General features: G+C 34.6%; 1 protein-coding gene across 3 annotated transcripts in view; it reads left to right on the top strand.

Annotated features, from left to right (window-relative positions):
• The window catches only part of LOC141451015 (uncharacterized), a 1,067,280-nt gene that overhangs the window by 1,028,830 nt on the left and 21,207 nt on the right, over positions 1–17,243 (top strand). For all 3 annotated transcript variants that reach the window (XM_074122023.1, XM_074122025.1, XM_074122024.1), the window contains one exon: positions 4,628–4,695. In XM_074122023.1, the coding sequence (XP_073978124.1) occupies positions 4,628–4,695 (68 nt within the window). The remainder of the gene's footprint in view (positions 1–4,627; positions 4,696–17,243) is intronic.

The raw sequence follows: 17,243 nt of genomic DNA, 5'->3' as shown, positions 1-17,243 counted from the left end.
GATTTGTACCAGCGATCTCCGCGTTCATTATACGCTAACTACTAAGCTAGTATTTTTCGCTGTGGATTACTATTGTTATTAGATCACAGTCTCTGAAGATGCACTGCGGTCAAAGAGTCTTGGAAAACTCTGGCAGATATAGAGTTCCCAGTTTTTCGAAATCCAGCGTTCTATCCATTAGCCTCGTCAATATTCTGAGATCTCATATGCCAGCCTAGCGACTGCATCGCCCGCACACAGGGAGACCATTTCCACCTCTTCCTGACACAAGAGCTATAAGCAAAACAACTGCCGCTAAGGAAAGTGGCTATATAAAGTGGCTAAATAAATGTTTTCAAGAATTCTCTTAATTTGTGTAAATTTGAAAAAATTGAAACGAAAAAATAACTTGAAAGGAAAATGAAAGTTAACCTATTTTCACATTCTTTCTCCTTATTAGAGCACAAAAGTGAAATCTAAAATTTAATGGCCGCTTATAAAATATAAAATGCGATATATTTAAACGTTTGTCAAGAAGGGTTTGTGCCGACACTGGGGAATCATTCCTCATTCACGATATCGCCAAGTAACTATCTTAATGTCCGTTATTCCCATGTAAGCCAAATCTTAACCCTCCGTTACATATCCCTTGGGATAATCTTTAGTCTACCATTTCCCACATATTCTACAACCATTGTATGTGATACCTTAGGTCCCTCTCTTCTAATTCTAATCTTTGTTGGCACAATATTTCCTAGAATTCAACTTAACCCTTATCTGGGTATCCTGGTGTCCTCAAAATCTCAACTTCAACTGGTATCGCGTCGGGTCAGCTTTGACTCGAAACTTTCAACGCACATTACTTTTAAAAGGTCATTGATATAATTAAAGTCGATTTAGTTTTTCTTAGAAAATTTATTTAGCAAACGAAAATGATGAATATTTTGTTAAATTTGTTTCATAAGATTAAGAAAAACCAAAAAATTAAATAAAAATTACAAAAGTTGCATTTTTTTTTTGTTACAAAAAAAGAAAAACAAAAAATAATATTTACTGAAAAACGTTATTTTCTCAAAGTTAGACGTTCATTCCAAGGAAAAAAAAGTCCTAAAGAAAATTTTTTGTTTTCCATAATTCTGTAAGTACTGAATTATCATTTATTGTCATGATGCGAGTACAACATACTTGTTTTGTTTTGGTTCAAAAACCCAACGTTATGTTGCCAGTAAAGACAAACAATGAAGTTCCGACGGTAGTTTTTTTAATTTGAATTATATAAGAGGGGTTTTCTTTTCGTAATGTCCCCGAGTAAGACAAATTTTGCTTTCCTAGTTCATGGACCAGCTTAACTGAACAGAACTAGTTATCAGCAATAATATTAAATATTATGTGATATTTAATATTATAGAATAATATTAAAAATTAAACAGAAAACAAACTCCAAAACATAAAAATACAAAATATTAAGAAAAAAAATTATAACGTAAATGGTATTGTCGGGTCAAATTAGACCCAAAACCTATATTTTATTTACTTGCACTGCTCGAAGAACGACTGTTTTGTATGGTCGATTTGTATGGTGAGGATGAAAGAGGAGAATTCAGAGAAGGGGAGATGTTTATAGTTAATTCCCACAAAATACCACACAAAAGAAAATCGCGCGGGTCAAATTTGACCCGACGATACCAGTTGAGGGTTAACAATCATAATTAACATATAATCATCTTCATGGTATTAAACCAAAACGGATGAAATCCTAATTTAGATTTTAAAAAAGTAAATAAATAAATTACTAAATTCTGCTGATTTTAAGTATTGCCCAAGTTATATTTTGTTTCGCTAAGTTCTAAATTAGGAATAGTCTTAATTGGGAATTCTATAATTAAATTTTTCCGTGATAGTCTACGTACTTCAAATTGTGATGATCTGCTAGGTTCTTTGCCTAACTTCGGGATGTCTTAAACAGTACAGTAATGTTTCTTTAAAAGCCGTATTAAGATCTGTGTTTACCAAATCTGGTCCACAATGAAGTAAATAAGGGTCTAGGAAAATAACGCCAAAATACCAGCACCTGAGATTTAAATGCTCAGACATTTGAAGTATTTTATTGCTATAAAACCGTTCAACTGAAAGAAAGTCAGTTGAGGGCTAGAATGCTGCATTTCTAGTTCAGTTTTTTCACTCATTGCTAGTTGCAGTTTAATTGAAATTTTACAAAGAAATAGTTTAAAATGTTAAATCTGTTGTTGACAAGTTCACTAACAGTCGCAGCACATAAATTCAGCCTCCATCAATGTACTCTAAACAGTGGACTAAAATGACCACTAAGATTGTATTCAATTCTGCTTGCAATCAATTCACAAATTTCAATCAACAACTTTAGACATATATATATATATATATTGAAACATCCATTAACTTAAAGGTTATGTCCACGATTTGAGAGATATCTCTAAATGTGTGCAGTTGGCATACCAGGTGAAATGTTAGGTTAGGTTTGTATTGACATTGACTACGTTTATTTCTCAATTAGAATGCATCGTTTATTGCTGTCAGTGTTAGTAAATTGACAACTGCATTTAAATACTTCGTTGAATTTAATCATTCAAAATAGACGGACTTAAATGGTTCACGCTTACCAAATTGTTCCAACACAAATAGAATTTAAATCAGACAAGAATTGAGCAATTATGTAGAATTTCTCATTAAAACAATTGTTAAATAAAAAATATTGTCTATATCTCAACAAGAATACGAGGTGTGGCTATTAAATAACGAGACTGATGCTGCTACAGAAGAACTATGCAGAGTAAAGCCTTCTCTTTCCATTGCAGCGTCTCACGTGCTTATAGAGAAATCTGTCTGACCGCAACCGTCGTTTGTGTAAGAGGTGTTAGTTTCGTTTTGCCGAAAACATGATACTACACATGTAGTAGAGTATCGAATTGTCGTGAAATTTCACATCAAAACTTGGTAAAACCGCTACTGAAACTTACCTTTTATTAAAAGAAGTTTATGGCGATAAATGTTAATCACGTGCGGGAGTTTTTGAGTGGTTCAAGCGTTTCCAAAATGGCCGAGAAGACGTCGGAGATAATGACCGCCCACGTCACCCTTCCACGTCCAAAACGGTTGAAAATATCGATTATAATTAATCAACATTACAAACGTGAGGTACTTGCTTAACTACATGAAAGAGTAAGAAAAAAACGACCCGATTTGTGGAAGAACAATTCATGGGTTCTCCATCAAGACAACGCGCCGGATTACACTGCAAGACGTTTCTAGGCCAAGTACAACATCCCAGTTTTTGGCCATCCGCCTTATTCGCCTGTCCTGGCCCAATGTGACTTTTATCTGTTCCCCAAAATCAAATCGGCATTAAAAGGAACACGATTTCAGTCCTTTGAAGCTGTGAAAGAAAAAGCGGCACGCGTCATGCAGGAGCTCACAGAAAAAGACTTCCAGTACGGTTTCGAACAATGGTAAATTCGCATGGAGCGTTTTAGTGATAGGGGAGGGGTGTATATTGAAGGTGATAATAACTAAATATGTATAAATTTAAAATAAAATGTTTTATAGCAATAGTCTCGTTATTTAATAGCCACACCTCGAACACTAGTCCACTTCTAGGGATCATTATTTAGAAAAATATGGAAGTCCAAACAATGGAAATTAGATAACCTTAGAAGGAATGAGAATAAAACTAGACTTGATAGAACGATAGGAGTTGTTAATTCCAAAATATCTAAATGCAAAATATTTTACGACAGTTCTATGTCCTTCAACAATATTGCTTGATATAAAATATTACAATTCATCCTACCTCTTAAAAAGGTTATTTATGTTTTATTATGATTTTATTTAATGCAAAACCATTTCGATCTCTCATTTTAATTTAATGAATGGTGCAAACACTTTGGTTGAATTAAATTAATTATTGAAATGGAAGTAATCACTTTAATGCACATTTATAAAAAAATATTCAATCTACAGAAAATCCTACATAATAACTAATGTGTATATAAATAAATAACAGGTTATATGTAGTAGAATTATCAATTATCAACAGACTGAATATGTACTCAATCATAATAAGCTCCAGTTTTATAATTAAAATATAATTCTACGCTAATGTCTGCGGAAGATAAAATATACACTCGCCTCTTTAATAATTACATTATTTTTCAATGTTTTCAGACAAAAGAATATTTCTGCGAATTAAAAAAAACAAAACAGTGCGATCAAAACTTTTAGGCACCACCCAAAATAACAATTTGGCCAAAAACCTTCAACCGCAATTGCAATATTTTATCTACCATTTTCTTAGAGTTAGCTCTAAATTTTTCTCTTAACATGACTAATATTATCCTTAATTAATATTATTAGATAATATTATCCTTAATTGATTATTTTAGATTGTGAAGAACTGGAATGTTGCTGGCTGTTCGCTAAAGAGATCTAAATCTTGCCATCTCCCACATATTCCATATTTCATTATCAAATGTTATTTTCATTTCATACTGCGCTAATTTGGTCTGATTCATCCTGATTGAATACACCTTTATTACTTGCTACTTCTCCATTTTCCGTTACTTTACCTAATTTGAAAGACTAATCTAATCTTTGTTATTATTTTGTGTTTCAGACAAGAGAAATGTTACCGCTGTCTGGTGATGTATGAGACGCACACCAATGTGCTCCAATATAAAGAAAGTAAGATAATTTTCTTAGATTTGGTAGTTTTTGTCTATTATCTGATATATTTTAAATGAATTTATTGCAATGTCAGACCAACTTTGATTTCTTGTTTCATTCCTTAATGATTTCCCATCTAGTTAGAGTCCTTTCTAGAAGTAAATAGCCATGTTGATGAGGAACTATTTAAGTTGTTCCAAATTAGGGCCTAGATACCACTTTTATGACAAATAAGTAGTTAATCTGGTTTTCCAGCTGCGCAAATTTCTTGGGATGAAGGCTTTAAAAATGTTGATGCATGGTTCAACTAGGGCTGCTTAGTGTATACTTACGAGGGTCGTTTGAAAAGTCCGTGCAAAAATAAAAACTACTTATTTTTTGGGGGTAAACCTTTTTTATTTTTCAACATAGTCTCCTTTTAGGCTTATACACTTCGTCCAACGCTGCTCTAGTTTGTTGATCCCTTCCGAATAATAGGATTTGTCCAAGTCTGAAAAATAGCCATTCGTTTCTGCAATCACCTCCTCGTTTGAATAAAATCTTTTTCCCGCCAGCCATTTCTTCATATTGGGGAACAAATAGTAGTCCGAGGGAGTCAAGTCTGGAGAATAGGGGGGGGATGTGAAACGTGTTGGAACCCTATTTCCATTAATTTTGCGACCACAACTGCTGAGGTGTGAGCTGGTGCGTTGTCGTGATGGAAAAGGACTTTTTTGTGGGCCAATCGTGGGCGTTTTTCTTGCAGCTCGGTTTTCAAACGGTCCAATAACGATGAATAATATGCACCTGTAATAGTTTTACCCTTTTCCAGATAGTCGATGAGAATTATTCCTTGCGAATCCCAAAAGACAGTCGCCATAATCTTTCCGGCCGAAGGAACGGTCTTCGCCTTTTTTGGCGCAGATTCCCCCTTGGTAACCCATTGTTTAGATTGTTCTTTGGTCTCAGGAGTGTAGTGATGTATCCATGTTTCATGCACAGTGACGAAACGACGCTTAAAGTCCTGCGGATTCTTCTGGAACAGCTGCAAACCGTCCTTGCAACACTTCACACGATTTCGTTTTTGGTCAAGCGTGAGCAATCGCGGCACCCATCTTGCGGATAGCTTTGTCATGTCCAAATGTTGATGCAAAATATTATGTACCTTCACTCTTCTGTCATCTATCACCATATCATGGATTTTATCAATGATTTCTGGAGTAGTAACCTCAACAGGGCGTCCAGAACGTTCAGCGTCACTTGTGCCCATATGGCCACTCCGAAAATTTTGAAACCACTTATAAACTGTTCTAATCGAAGGTGCACAGTCACCATAATGTTTATCAAGCTTCTCGTTAGTCTCCTGAGGCGTTTTGCCTTTCATAAAGTAGTGTTTAATCAACACACGAAATTCTTTTTCGTCCATTTTTTGAAAATCACTCGACTTCCTCGATTCAAACGAATGCCAAACACAAAGAAATAGACCGATCTGGCTGAAACTTGGTGTGTGTTCTTCCAAGAGATGCCACTAACTAAACATAACCTCGATACGCGCCAGTGGTGCTATCTCTCTGACTTTGCACGGACTTTTCAAACGACCCTCGTAGTTTATTGCGAACTATTATATATTGATATTTATTTAAGTGAAATTAAGATTTAAAGAGAAAGATGTAGGATGCGGGATGCTAGCCTAGGTGATGTTGCTTCCAGATATGGGTAAGCGAATAGCATGATCATCAAATTAAGTTAGCTGCAAAATTTGACCGACATCTGTTTACGAATATTCTCTGTCTTTATTCCGATTAAAGGAAGAATAATAATAGTTAATATTCTTTACACGCGACGTTAGTCTGTAGAGCTGGGAGACATGTCACGACACGCGCCTGTTTGGATGATTGAGAGTTAAGAATAATTTAGACATCACTTAACTTATAACCTATCTTAAAAAAATAATAATAATTGCGAAGATTATAATCGTAGATGCTGCTATATTAGCGGAAAAAAGAAAGAAGAATCTAGACAGTATTATTAAAGTGATAAAAGGCTAATTCTGCTTCGCCAAACCAAAGATTTCAGCAAGAATTCTAGTCAGGGAAATGACTACAACAAAAAAACTGAAGCTTAGAGACATTGGAGAGTGCTGAGGAGCTTCCGTACTACAGGGACGACTGAGAAGTACCAGTGTAAGCTAGAGTAATAAGTGGTTATAAGAGCTGATGAAAATAATAATAATAATAATAATAATAAACGGAATGAAAATAGTTATCAAAAATTCTGAAGCCATAAATTCTTCTTGCCAACGTTTCGACAAATATATATTGTCCTCTTCAGGGCGTGGCTATGTGGGTTGGTTGAGTTACAGAATCGTTTCCTATATATTGATATGAATATGGATATGATAGCTTTCAATGCCAAGATCCGACGAGAATGCAGTAAATGTTCGAGTTCTTACAAAGCAATGTTCATCTTTGTTCTCAAGGATTTAGGCTAATTCTCACTAATTAAGTTGCATTAATGCAATCAGCATATTTTTAGAAACTTTCCAATAATTCTTTTTTAATATTTCCTGCGCTTTATTGGGACAATTAATCCTTAATTGTCTTGAAAGCTTTCATTCCTCATAAAGTAATACCATCCAATTTACAGATATTCCTACAAAAATTTTACGAGATAAGTACATCGATTGCACAAAAATTATTCAAGAAAAAAGTCCATAAATAAACAAAATAATGTTTGTTACCTTACAAAGTTTTCTCAAAGATAAGGTACGTTCGTTCTTTTGTTAGACAGTTCGCAGCTTTGTAATCCATAGTTTGTGTTTGCTGTAAGTATTGTATTATTTTCATTTTTGCTTTATAATACTAAAATGGAAAAGGAAGGATTTATTTATAAACACCTGCCAGTAAGCTTGTCTTGATAAGTTCATGAAGGCAATATGAAATGCACACTAGCAGGTGGCTGCCAATTTAATGCAAGGTGACATGCCATTCAAAGCAACATGAATGACATAATAAATTGAATTCAGATCATAGTGGCACTTAAACTACATACCAAGGTTAAATGTCCATGGTTAAATGGTTAAAATGAAATATTTTGGAACTATATTCTCAATGTTTTGAGATTTTGGGAAAAATGATTTAAATTATAAGTGATGGGTTGAAGTATGTGCGATTTGCATACTAAACTTCTTAGAAAATGATTCAGTCTTCAATATCTAAATTTTGCAACACAGTTAGTTAGGGAAGAGTATTGATGTTTCTCAATTCTAACTCACAATCTGCAGTTGCCAACACGTTCCTGGGCCAGCTTCTGACAGTACAATGCCCTGAGAGGAACCTATCGCTTGTGTTTTGGTCAGTCCATGACGAACCTTAGATCTATTCCACTTATAACTTAGCCAGACAGATCTTCGCCTGTCTTGGGAGCTTGGTGCGAACCATGGCGATGCAATCCACCGCCTTCTTTCTATGCTCTTGGACATAACAATCGCCTCTTCCAATCGCAAAAGGGTTCAAGCCCTAAAAGACAGGGCGCCGGCTGTAAGCCATACTTTTCAACTACCTCCTCTACAAATTTAATAAGAAGAAAACGAATCAATTCTGTACCCTTTGAGAGGGTTTTCCTAATTTAGCTATTAATCCAATCCGTTCATACCTTGTCGTGTACTAATTCAAGCAACATAGAGCAATTGCGAAATAGAGCCTAATTGGATAGCAATCAATGATCAGGTTGGCATCAATGTACATGGCGACAGAAAGCAGATCATTTAAATGGAAAGATGTAGATAGTATTGCCAGTCTGATATCCATGATAATAATGTTTGCCAATATCTGATATATCTTCGGCTAAACCACTAGGGGGCGCACTATGTATGCAACATACCCGTGCACGCTACATAATTGACAATATCAGTAATCATTAACATGCAAGACCCTGAAGCTGCATGATCAAAATAGATTGATATCAACAATACAATCACTTCGTATTCAACTTTGTGCTTTTATTTATCATTCATTTTTTTCTTTTTTTTTAATGAACTCATATTTAATTAGTTTTATAATTAAACTAATATCTCCATTCTCTTTTTTAACGTAAGATATTTTAAAATTGTAGTGTGATTTGGTACCTCTAAGTACTGTTATAAGTGCATGCATCAATCAGGTTTATATTCGAAGCATAACAAATTTCGTCCATGCTTTATTTACGTAGTGCTAAAAGCCTAGAAATTTACGTCCTCATTCAAGAAGAAATCGGCCTGGCTCAATTGAGGGCGTTGCTATTAATGAAATTTTGTTTTTGTTTAAAATTGATACCCAATTAACAGGCGAGGGAACATTCTATCCTTCTCCTGCTCCGACCAGAAAGCATATGTAAAGGATTTAGTCCGGGCTTAAATTGTCACTATTGTCACTTAAATTGTCACTGTGCTAATGCAAAGGATTATATATCACTAGATTCAAAGTCTTAGGTGAAGAAAAATCCAAGCCTTCATACTTCCCAAAATCTTCTCACCAAACTCCTGAGTCAAATTAGACAGATAAGACTTGGAATGGGTGACCCAGCTAGTGGGTTCCACAATCAACCCTTTGGATTGCGCTAGCGTACACTTTCTGGCCAACCACCAAGGAATCTAATCTAAACTCAATCGCATTATTAGTCAAAGCAAAGGTTCATTTGAATAGATAATAGCATATAGTTCAGTATATTACCTTGAATTTTAGTGTTATCGTATCTGTCTTAATTGTCGCTGCCTTATCACCTTATTTCTAATTTACTTAAAACTACGTATTTCAACACTCTTTCAGCGGTTTTGCTTATTTGTTTGAAATGGATAAATTGCACTGAGGTGCGGTCACAAAGTTTTTCTATTCTAGAGGGATTATCGTTGACTGAAATTCATTCAAATTTTTTGAAAGTTTAAAAAATGTTTGCTTCTTTGTTTTGAACAGCAAAAAAAAAAATATACACCTGACTTAGAACATGGTCTCACTTCTTTTGAAGATAATTCATGTAAAGGACTCCTCGTACAAATACTGGAAACATCGAGAGGATGCCCAATACGGCATTAGATGAACGGCAATTGAAACGTGCTTGAGGCAGTTGATATTGTTGACGTAACAAAAGCGTGATTACGGTTCATTTTATTTCAAAAACTAAATGAGCAGTTCGCTGCACAACTCGATTGCGATGAAATAATCTGCATGGTTTTTTAAAATTCCGTTTACAGTATAAATTCAAATAAATTTACCGTTATCATTCGGCGCCTGCAACCAAATTTGTGTTGAATTATTTGTAACGATTTGCATTAGACACGGAATTTCATCAAAATGGCTTCTGAAATAAATTATTTATCATTACAATGGCCAAAAAACATTTTTGTCTTTTAAAGGTGTTAATCTTTATTATTTGGGAAATTTATTATAAATATAAAAAGCTATGACTAAACCAAGTGCTTTGATACTTAAATTTAAGATATTTCAAAAAAGGAGGAGTTTATCGATATTTGTGCAGCGAATGGTTAAAATAATTATTAGTATTCGCAAGGGAGACTTTTAAGATTAATGTTGGTGTATTGCGACATGATGGTTGAATAGCGTTAAAGGAAGACCCAAGTAAAAGGAGATAAAAGAGTTTTTGACTTGTTTTAACTAGATTGTTAGATGTTACTAAATAGTTAGTTTCTTTATTTAGTTTGACCATCTGAGAAGATTCGTATCTCCATCACATTATTCTGAATATTCAACAGTTATGATGATGTAGCTTAAAGTTGAACTCAACAAATATTAACTACCATGGTAAAAGATTTCCCGAAATGTAGGTGAGGTGAACAAAAATTTGTGTTTTTGAATTTATTGATTGACCGCACCTCCTCAATACTCCCAAAATCATTATCCTGAATCTTCTCCAGTGAATGAGAAATAAGTTAAAATCGTCATCTTTACAGATGAAACTAAAATTAACATTTTTCAATGCGATGGAAACTGTAAAGTTTGTAACTGTAAAGAATCTTAACAGACATTAAAGTATGCAGGTGGATCTGTGATGATTTGGGGGGTGCTTATCAGCTTCTGGGGTTGGGAAAATTCAATTTATCAACGGGATTATGAATGCTGAGAAGTACGTAGATATTTTAGGAAAAAATTTAAAAGAATCGGTCCCAAATTTGGGAATTGAAAGGAATTTTATTTTCTATCAGGATAATGATCCCAACCACAAGGCCGTTAAAACCAGAGAATGGTTTTATATGATTGTCCCAAAGTGAAGGCAACACCCCCACAGTCACCAGATCTAAATCCAATCGAGCATTTGTGGGCAGAGTTTAAAAAAAAAATTGAAAAATCATCAGATCCAAAATGCAAGTCAGCTGAAGGTGAAATTAATTGAAGAATGGTAATAGCATTACTCCGGAAACCACCAAGAAACTTGTTGAGTCGATGCCTAGGAGGTTGTCTGAAGTACGTTAAGAGAAAAAAGACTACCCAACAAAATATTGACTTTTTTTTTATAATTAAGAAATGTTAATTGTTGCAAAAGTATGAATATGAAAGTCTCGTTGGTGACGAGTTATTTCGAAAGTGTTATCTATTTTGGCTAAATTTTTACAGTTTATGAATTGAAAAAAGTGTTATATTGTGAAAAATAACAATTTACTTAATATGTGTGAGTGTTATTTGTTCATCCTGACTCACCAAAACAATAAAATAAAACCAGATAAAGAGACAAAAACATGCTGTATGAATATGACTGACATTAACTGTAGATAGTTATTTGTGCTTTATCTTTATAGATTTAGCTCTAATGGATGAGTCGAAGTAGTTTCAAAACTTGTTAATGAATTAAAGTGAAACTATCTCAGCCTCGAACTATTTTACCAAATAAATAAAAACCTCTGTCTACCACAAGAGAACGAGTTTAAGCTTTTAACAACGTTGAACTCAATACAGGCCACTTTGTTGCCCTTCTAGTATCACTAATCACCGACAACATGTTTAAATCTTATCTAAAAAAGTACTGATAGATTTAGAAAACACAGAGTTTAATATTGCGAAAAACCGAAATATCAATTCTAAATTCAGTACTTCAACAATCGATTGTTAAAATAAAAGTGGCCAGCTAAATGTATATAACAAAAAAAAAAAAGTGGAAAGACTTCTCACAGTTTGGCCAACTGTGAAGTTCATTAAAAATTCTTTGTTTTGGAGGAGGAGTGACTCTCATTGCAGTAACAGAATGTGAGAGAGAATGTTTCATAGCAGATTTTTAAAAAATTGTTAATATTTCATGATTTCCGGTTTAAAAACCTCCGCCTACAGCTCAACCTCTCCAACAGCTACGATAACATTCAATCTGTTCTGAAAACGATACAGGCTATAGACACGTTGTTCTGGGGGAAAAAAAAAATTTAATGAAAAACTTTTCACGAAGTTTGTTGACTTTGTGGAATAACCTTTGCGCTACAAAGCATAAATTTGAAAACTTTACAAATATTGACACTCAGTATTTCTAAATACACCAAATTTTATGATTAAAAGAATTCATGTCTTATTAAAAATTTTAATAGAATTTGAATATAAATTTATTCGCTAGAAAAAAAAAATCTAAACGTCTAAAAGCTGAGAAAGTTTAAAAGATATTAACAATAAGGTAGCATATTTTTTTGAAACCATTTTTAGCAAATATAAAATTGCTAAAAGCCCTATTTATTTATTTTTTAAGTGTCACTTTGGCGCTTTACATTTGATTGACACTTTAGAGGTGGGTTGGTGCAGTGGTCACAAACTTGGATGTATTTGTAAGTGGAAGATCCCCAGTTCAAATCCCGCGTGTGGTTATCTTTTACGAGTATTTCTTGCGGGGAAAAAAAAATTGAGTAGTAAAGTATGTGTTTCAAAACTTCCCGTCTTCGACACCTAATCGGCAGTTGGATATAGCCGATTACTTTACAGCTTAACTTTAGAGAGATTCTTAACTCATCTCTCCTCTAGAAGATACGATAATTATTAAAAAGTATTTTTCAAAAAAAAGTTTTAAATAATAGATATAGATCTACTGCGACCTATTTGGTCATACGGCATCGAAGTATGGGGATCGATTAAGCGTTCCAACTCACTACGCCTCCAGACATTACAGTCAAAAATACTTCGAAAACTTCTTAACGCTCCGTTCTATGTATCTAACCTCACTATCCATAATGACCTCAAAATTCCTTTCATTACAGATCTTGCTAACACTCGTTTCTTCAAATTTCATTCCTCTATAGCAGCTCATCCTAACCCTCTATTAAACACCTATCTTCTTCCTCAATACCAGGTAATCCACTAAGGAGATTGAAGAGAAGATGGCCTTGTGATCTACTCTTATCGTGAGAGCAGTGTAACAAGAGCCCGTTACTGGTGTGACATCACTGGGTGTCTTCTCCACTCGTGATTTTCACGAATTCTTTTTTATCAGGTACCAAATTTGGTTGTTGCAACAATCGTTGCAGTTGTAAATTACAATAAAAGATCAAAAACCAAATACAAAAAATATAGATCTAAAAGATCGCTAAGTCTAAAAATAAATCGGTAATGTTTTTTATAAAATCTAAAGATTGAAAAATCTAATTCCATAATGTGACAATTTTCATTTGTCTGATTTTGACAGGTTTTTAGCGAATCAAATTTTATGGTATCGATTCGAAGTATCTACTTCAAAATGTTCTATGATTTTTTCCCTTTTTCGAGTATCAGTAATGCTGCTCAGAAACGCCAATTAGTAAATAACACATTTCGGATTCAGGAGTTTTTTTAAAAGAATATTTCCCATGAATATTTTAAATCGAAACTCTGTGCGATTGCAATAACTGCTTTTTGTAGGTGGATAAGAGAAATTAAAGGGGAGGGAAATATATATATAATTTCTTGTATTTAGTTTCAATAAATAGGAAGAAGGTGGATAGTTTTTCCTATTGTGTTCCTGTAATAAATTTCTTTTGTATACAACGTTAGCAGAGCTAAGTTGGTTAGTCGGACTGAAGTAACGATAACAATTGGAGGGTGCGTTTAGTGATTTATCTCTATTTGGAAAGGATCATTTGTCATAAGAGAATAACCCGGAAAATTATATATCAAATCAAACGCAATGCCTGGCACTAGTATTGATGGAGTTAAATTTCTCTTTTCTCTATTTTTTCCCCGGCACCAAACATTTCTTGATTTGTTTTCAACTCAATAACATTCGCCATTCTGACGGAGTTGAAAATTAATTTTTTTACATCTGTAGTACATTGAAACCAAAAAGAAGTCTGGAATTGTAAACCGTTCAAAACATTATTTCTGCAGTTATCGTAAGATTGAATTTTAAACTAAAACGTTGAATTTTACTGGTTGCTAAGTGACCTACTACTAGCGCACTCTTTTGACCCCAACAGGGTTTAAAAGGTCAGTTAGAGGAAACTTAGACGTTGAGACATCACTAAATAATTTTTCTTTTCTTTGAACGTAGTTGTTTTAGTAAGAATGTTACGTACATAATGTAAAGAGCTGCCATTCCTGAAATCTAAAATTTCCATTAAACGGAAGCCTTTTGGCAAATGCAGCTTTGCCCTCTGATTCTCACCTATTTTTTTTTTTTTATATATACATATATATATCTTTTTCGCTCTTTACTGCGACTGAAAAGTCTCGGCTATGGCAGATCAGTTACCTAGACAACCATGGTTTAAGGGAACTGTCACTAATAAATGGGTTGTTACGACAATAAGCAGGCTGAGAGCGAACCACCTGAGCGGATCGTATCTTCACAGGACCAACAAAAGGTCCCTCTCCTCTTTGCGTAGATTGAAATGAGGAGGAGGATTTCAAACGTATAATAATGATATGTCCACGTTATGTGGTAGAAAGGAAACGAATGTTTGACGATATATACAGGTATTTAGATGCACCATTTCGCTACGAAGACATAATATTCTCCACTAACATCTATGTGCTTAAATCTATAGCAGAGCTAGCAATGAAATATGAATGTATTTAAAAGTTATAGAAGGAATGCAAGAAAATGATTAGAGAAGGATTACGTGATTTTAATTTCGGTTACGCTATAAGGATGGCAGGAATATAGAGTACTGATCCATCCATTAGCTGTAGTTTATGTATTTAGTTGTATGTAGTAGAGGGATGAATGAGTGAAGCGAATGTATCTATAAGTAAGAATGGAGAGTGAGTGATATTCTAGTGAGGAAGCACCTAGACGATGCTGGATGTATGGCGAAAGCCAATGCCAAAAAAAAAGCAAAAAAAAAGGCTCTGTCTGTTTCAGTTTGGAGCAATCCCTTTTTTGCACTTTCTTCATGCTTTTCAGTGCTTCTGGTCACTTAGTGCTCCATTTCGGTTCCTAGAAGCAGGTAATTGAATCATCTTGTAACGATCATCCCAGCATTTTTGATTGATAACATAAGATAAAGATCTTTCCACTGGGATTCTTAAATAAATCAAATTTAGGCAATATCTTTGAATTTCGGATATTATTTTATTATTTACCAGGAATGACCAAAGACCTATAATATAAGATGTGCAATATGGTAGATAAAATTGTTTCATCACAATGCATTCTTATTTCCGAATTCTCTCAATAATCCTAATAAAATGCCATTCATCCGTTAAGTCGTCATATTTTCGTAATATGGAAACTATTCAATGAATATTTCTACGACTTCTTCATTTTTAATAACTGTAACTTCTCGGATGTACTAATTATGGAGCCGTAGCTGAAGAAAATTTTTCAGCTTTCTTAATGCCGTAAATTCTTTGTTTGCATGGGAGATTTTGCCATTACAAAGGCTACCCACATTTTTCAAACTATTTACCAACAGTCTGCTTGATATTTACTTATTGTTTTCCTTTTTAATTAGGAATAACCTGTCCGTCTTTTCAAAACGAATACTACCTCTCATAGTCAGAGAATGATGTGTGTAATTCAAATTCTTTAAGCGAATTGGATGAACCAACTTCTGAACATCCTAAACCGGTCAGAATTAAAGACAAGAAGAAGCGGGTGATGGCTGAAAAAATATTTGATAATTAAGAAACATTTTCGAACAGAATTATTATAATTGCTGTTAAAAATTGACAGGTGATTGTTTCTTGCTAGATTTGTTGATGTAGAAAAATGTTTACTCAAATTTGATAAAATTTAAGCATTTCTTTTACGAGGGTCGTTTGAAAAGTCCGTGCAAAAATAAAAACTACTTAATTTTTTGGGATAAACCTTTTTTATTTTTCAACATAGTCTCCTTTTAGGCTTATACAGTTCGTCCTACGCTGCTCTAGTTTGTTGATCCCTTCCGAATAATAGGATTTGTCCAAGTCTGAAAAATAGCCATTCGTTTCTGCAATCACCTCCTCGTTTGAATAAAATCTTTTTCCCGCCAGCCATTTCATATTGGGGAACAAATAGTAGTCCGAGGGAGCCAAGTCTGGAGAATAGGGGGGATGTGAAACGAGTTGGAACCCTATTTCCATTAATTTTGCGACCACAACTGCTGAGGTGTGAGCTGGTGCGTTGTCGTGTTGGAAAAGGACTTTTTTGTGGGCCAATCGTGGGCGTTTATCTTGCAGCTCGGTTTTCAAACGGTCCAATAACGATGAATAATATGCACCTGTAATAGTTTTACCCTTTTCCAGATAGTCGATGAGGATTATTCCTTGCGAATCCCAAAAGACAGTCGCCATAATCTTTCCGGCCGAAGGAACGGTCTTCGCCTTTTTTGGCGCAGATTCCCCCTTGGTAACCCATTGTTTAGATTGTTCTTTGGTCTCAGGAGTCTAGTGATGTATCCATGTTTCATCCACAGTGACGAAACGACGCTTAAAGTCCTGCGGATTCTTCTGGAACAGCTGCAAACCGTCCTTGCAACACTTCACACGATTTCGTTTTTGGTCAAGCGTGAGCAATCGCGGCACCCATCTTGCGGATAGCTTTGTCATGTCCAAATGTTGATGCAAAATATTATGTACCCGTTCATTCGAGATGCCCACAGCACTAGCAATCTCACGCACCTTCACTCTTCTGTCATCCATCACCATATCATGGATTTTATCAATGATTTCTGGAGTAGTAACCTCAACAGGGCGTCCAGAACGTTCAGCGTCACTTGTGCCCATATGGCCACTCCGAAAATTTTGAAACCACTTATAAACTGTTCTAATCGAAGGTGCAGAGTCACCATAATGTTTATCAAGCTTCTCTTTAGTCTCCTGAGGCGTTTTGCCTTTCATAAAGTAGTGTTTAATCAACACACGAAATTCTTTTTCGTCCATTTTTTGAAAATCACTCGACTTCCTCGATTCAAAAGAATGCCAAACACAAAGAAATAGACCGATCTGGCTGAAACTTGGTGTGTGTTCTTCCAAGAGATGCTACTAACTAAACATAACCTCGATACGCGCCAGTAGTGCTATCTCTCTGACTTTGCACGGACTTTTCAAACGACCCTCGTACAGCAAGATTAGATATGTTTAATGAAAGCACTACGTTTTAATATTTATCTGTATAATTTATTTCACTTACATGTTCATTTATTCATATTAGAGATCGATAGCTAGACCATT

The sequence above is a fragment of the Rhodnius prolixus genome, unplaced genomic scaffold, assembly GCF_049639745.1.
Source record: "Rhodnius prolixus isolate KJV_2025 unplaced genomic scaffold, Rpr scaffold_8, whole genome shotgun sequence".
NCBI lineage: Eukaryota > Metazoa > Arthropoda > Insecta > Hemiptera > Reduviidae > Rhodnius > Rhodnius prolixus.
This window is presented reverse-complemented; position numbering and strand designations above follow the sequence as displayed.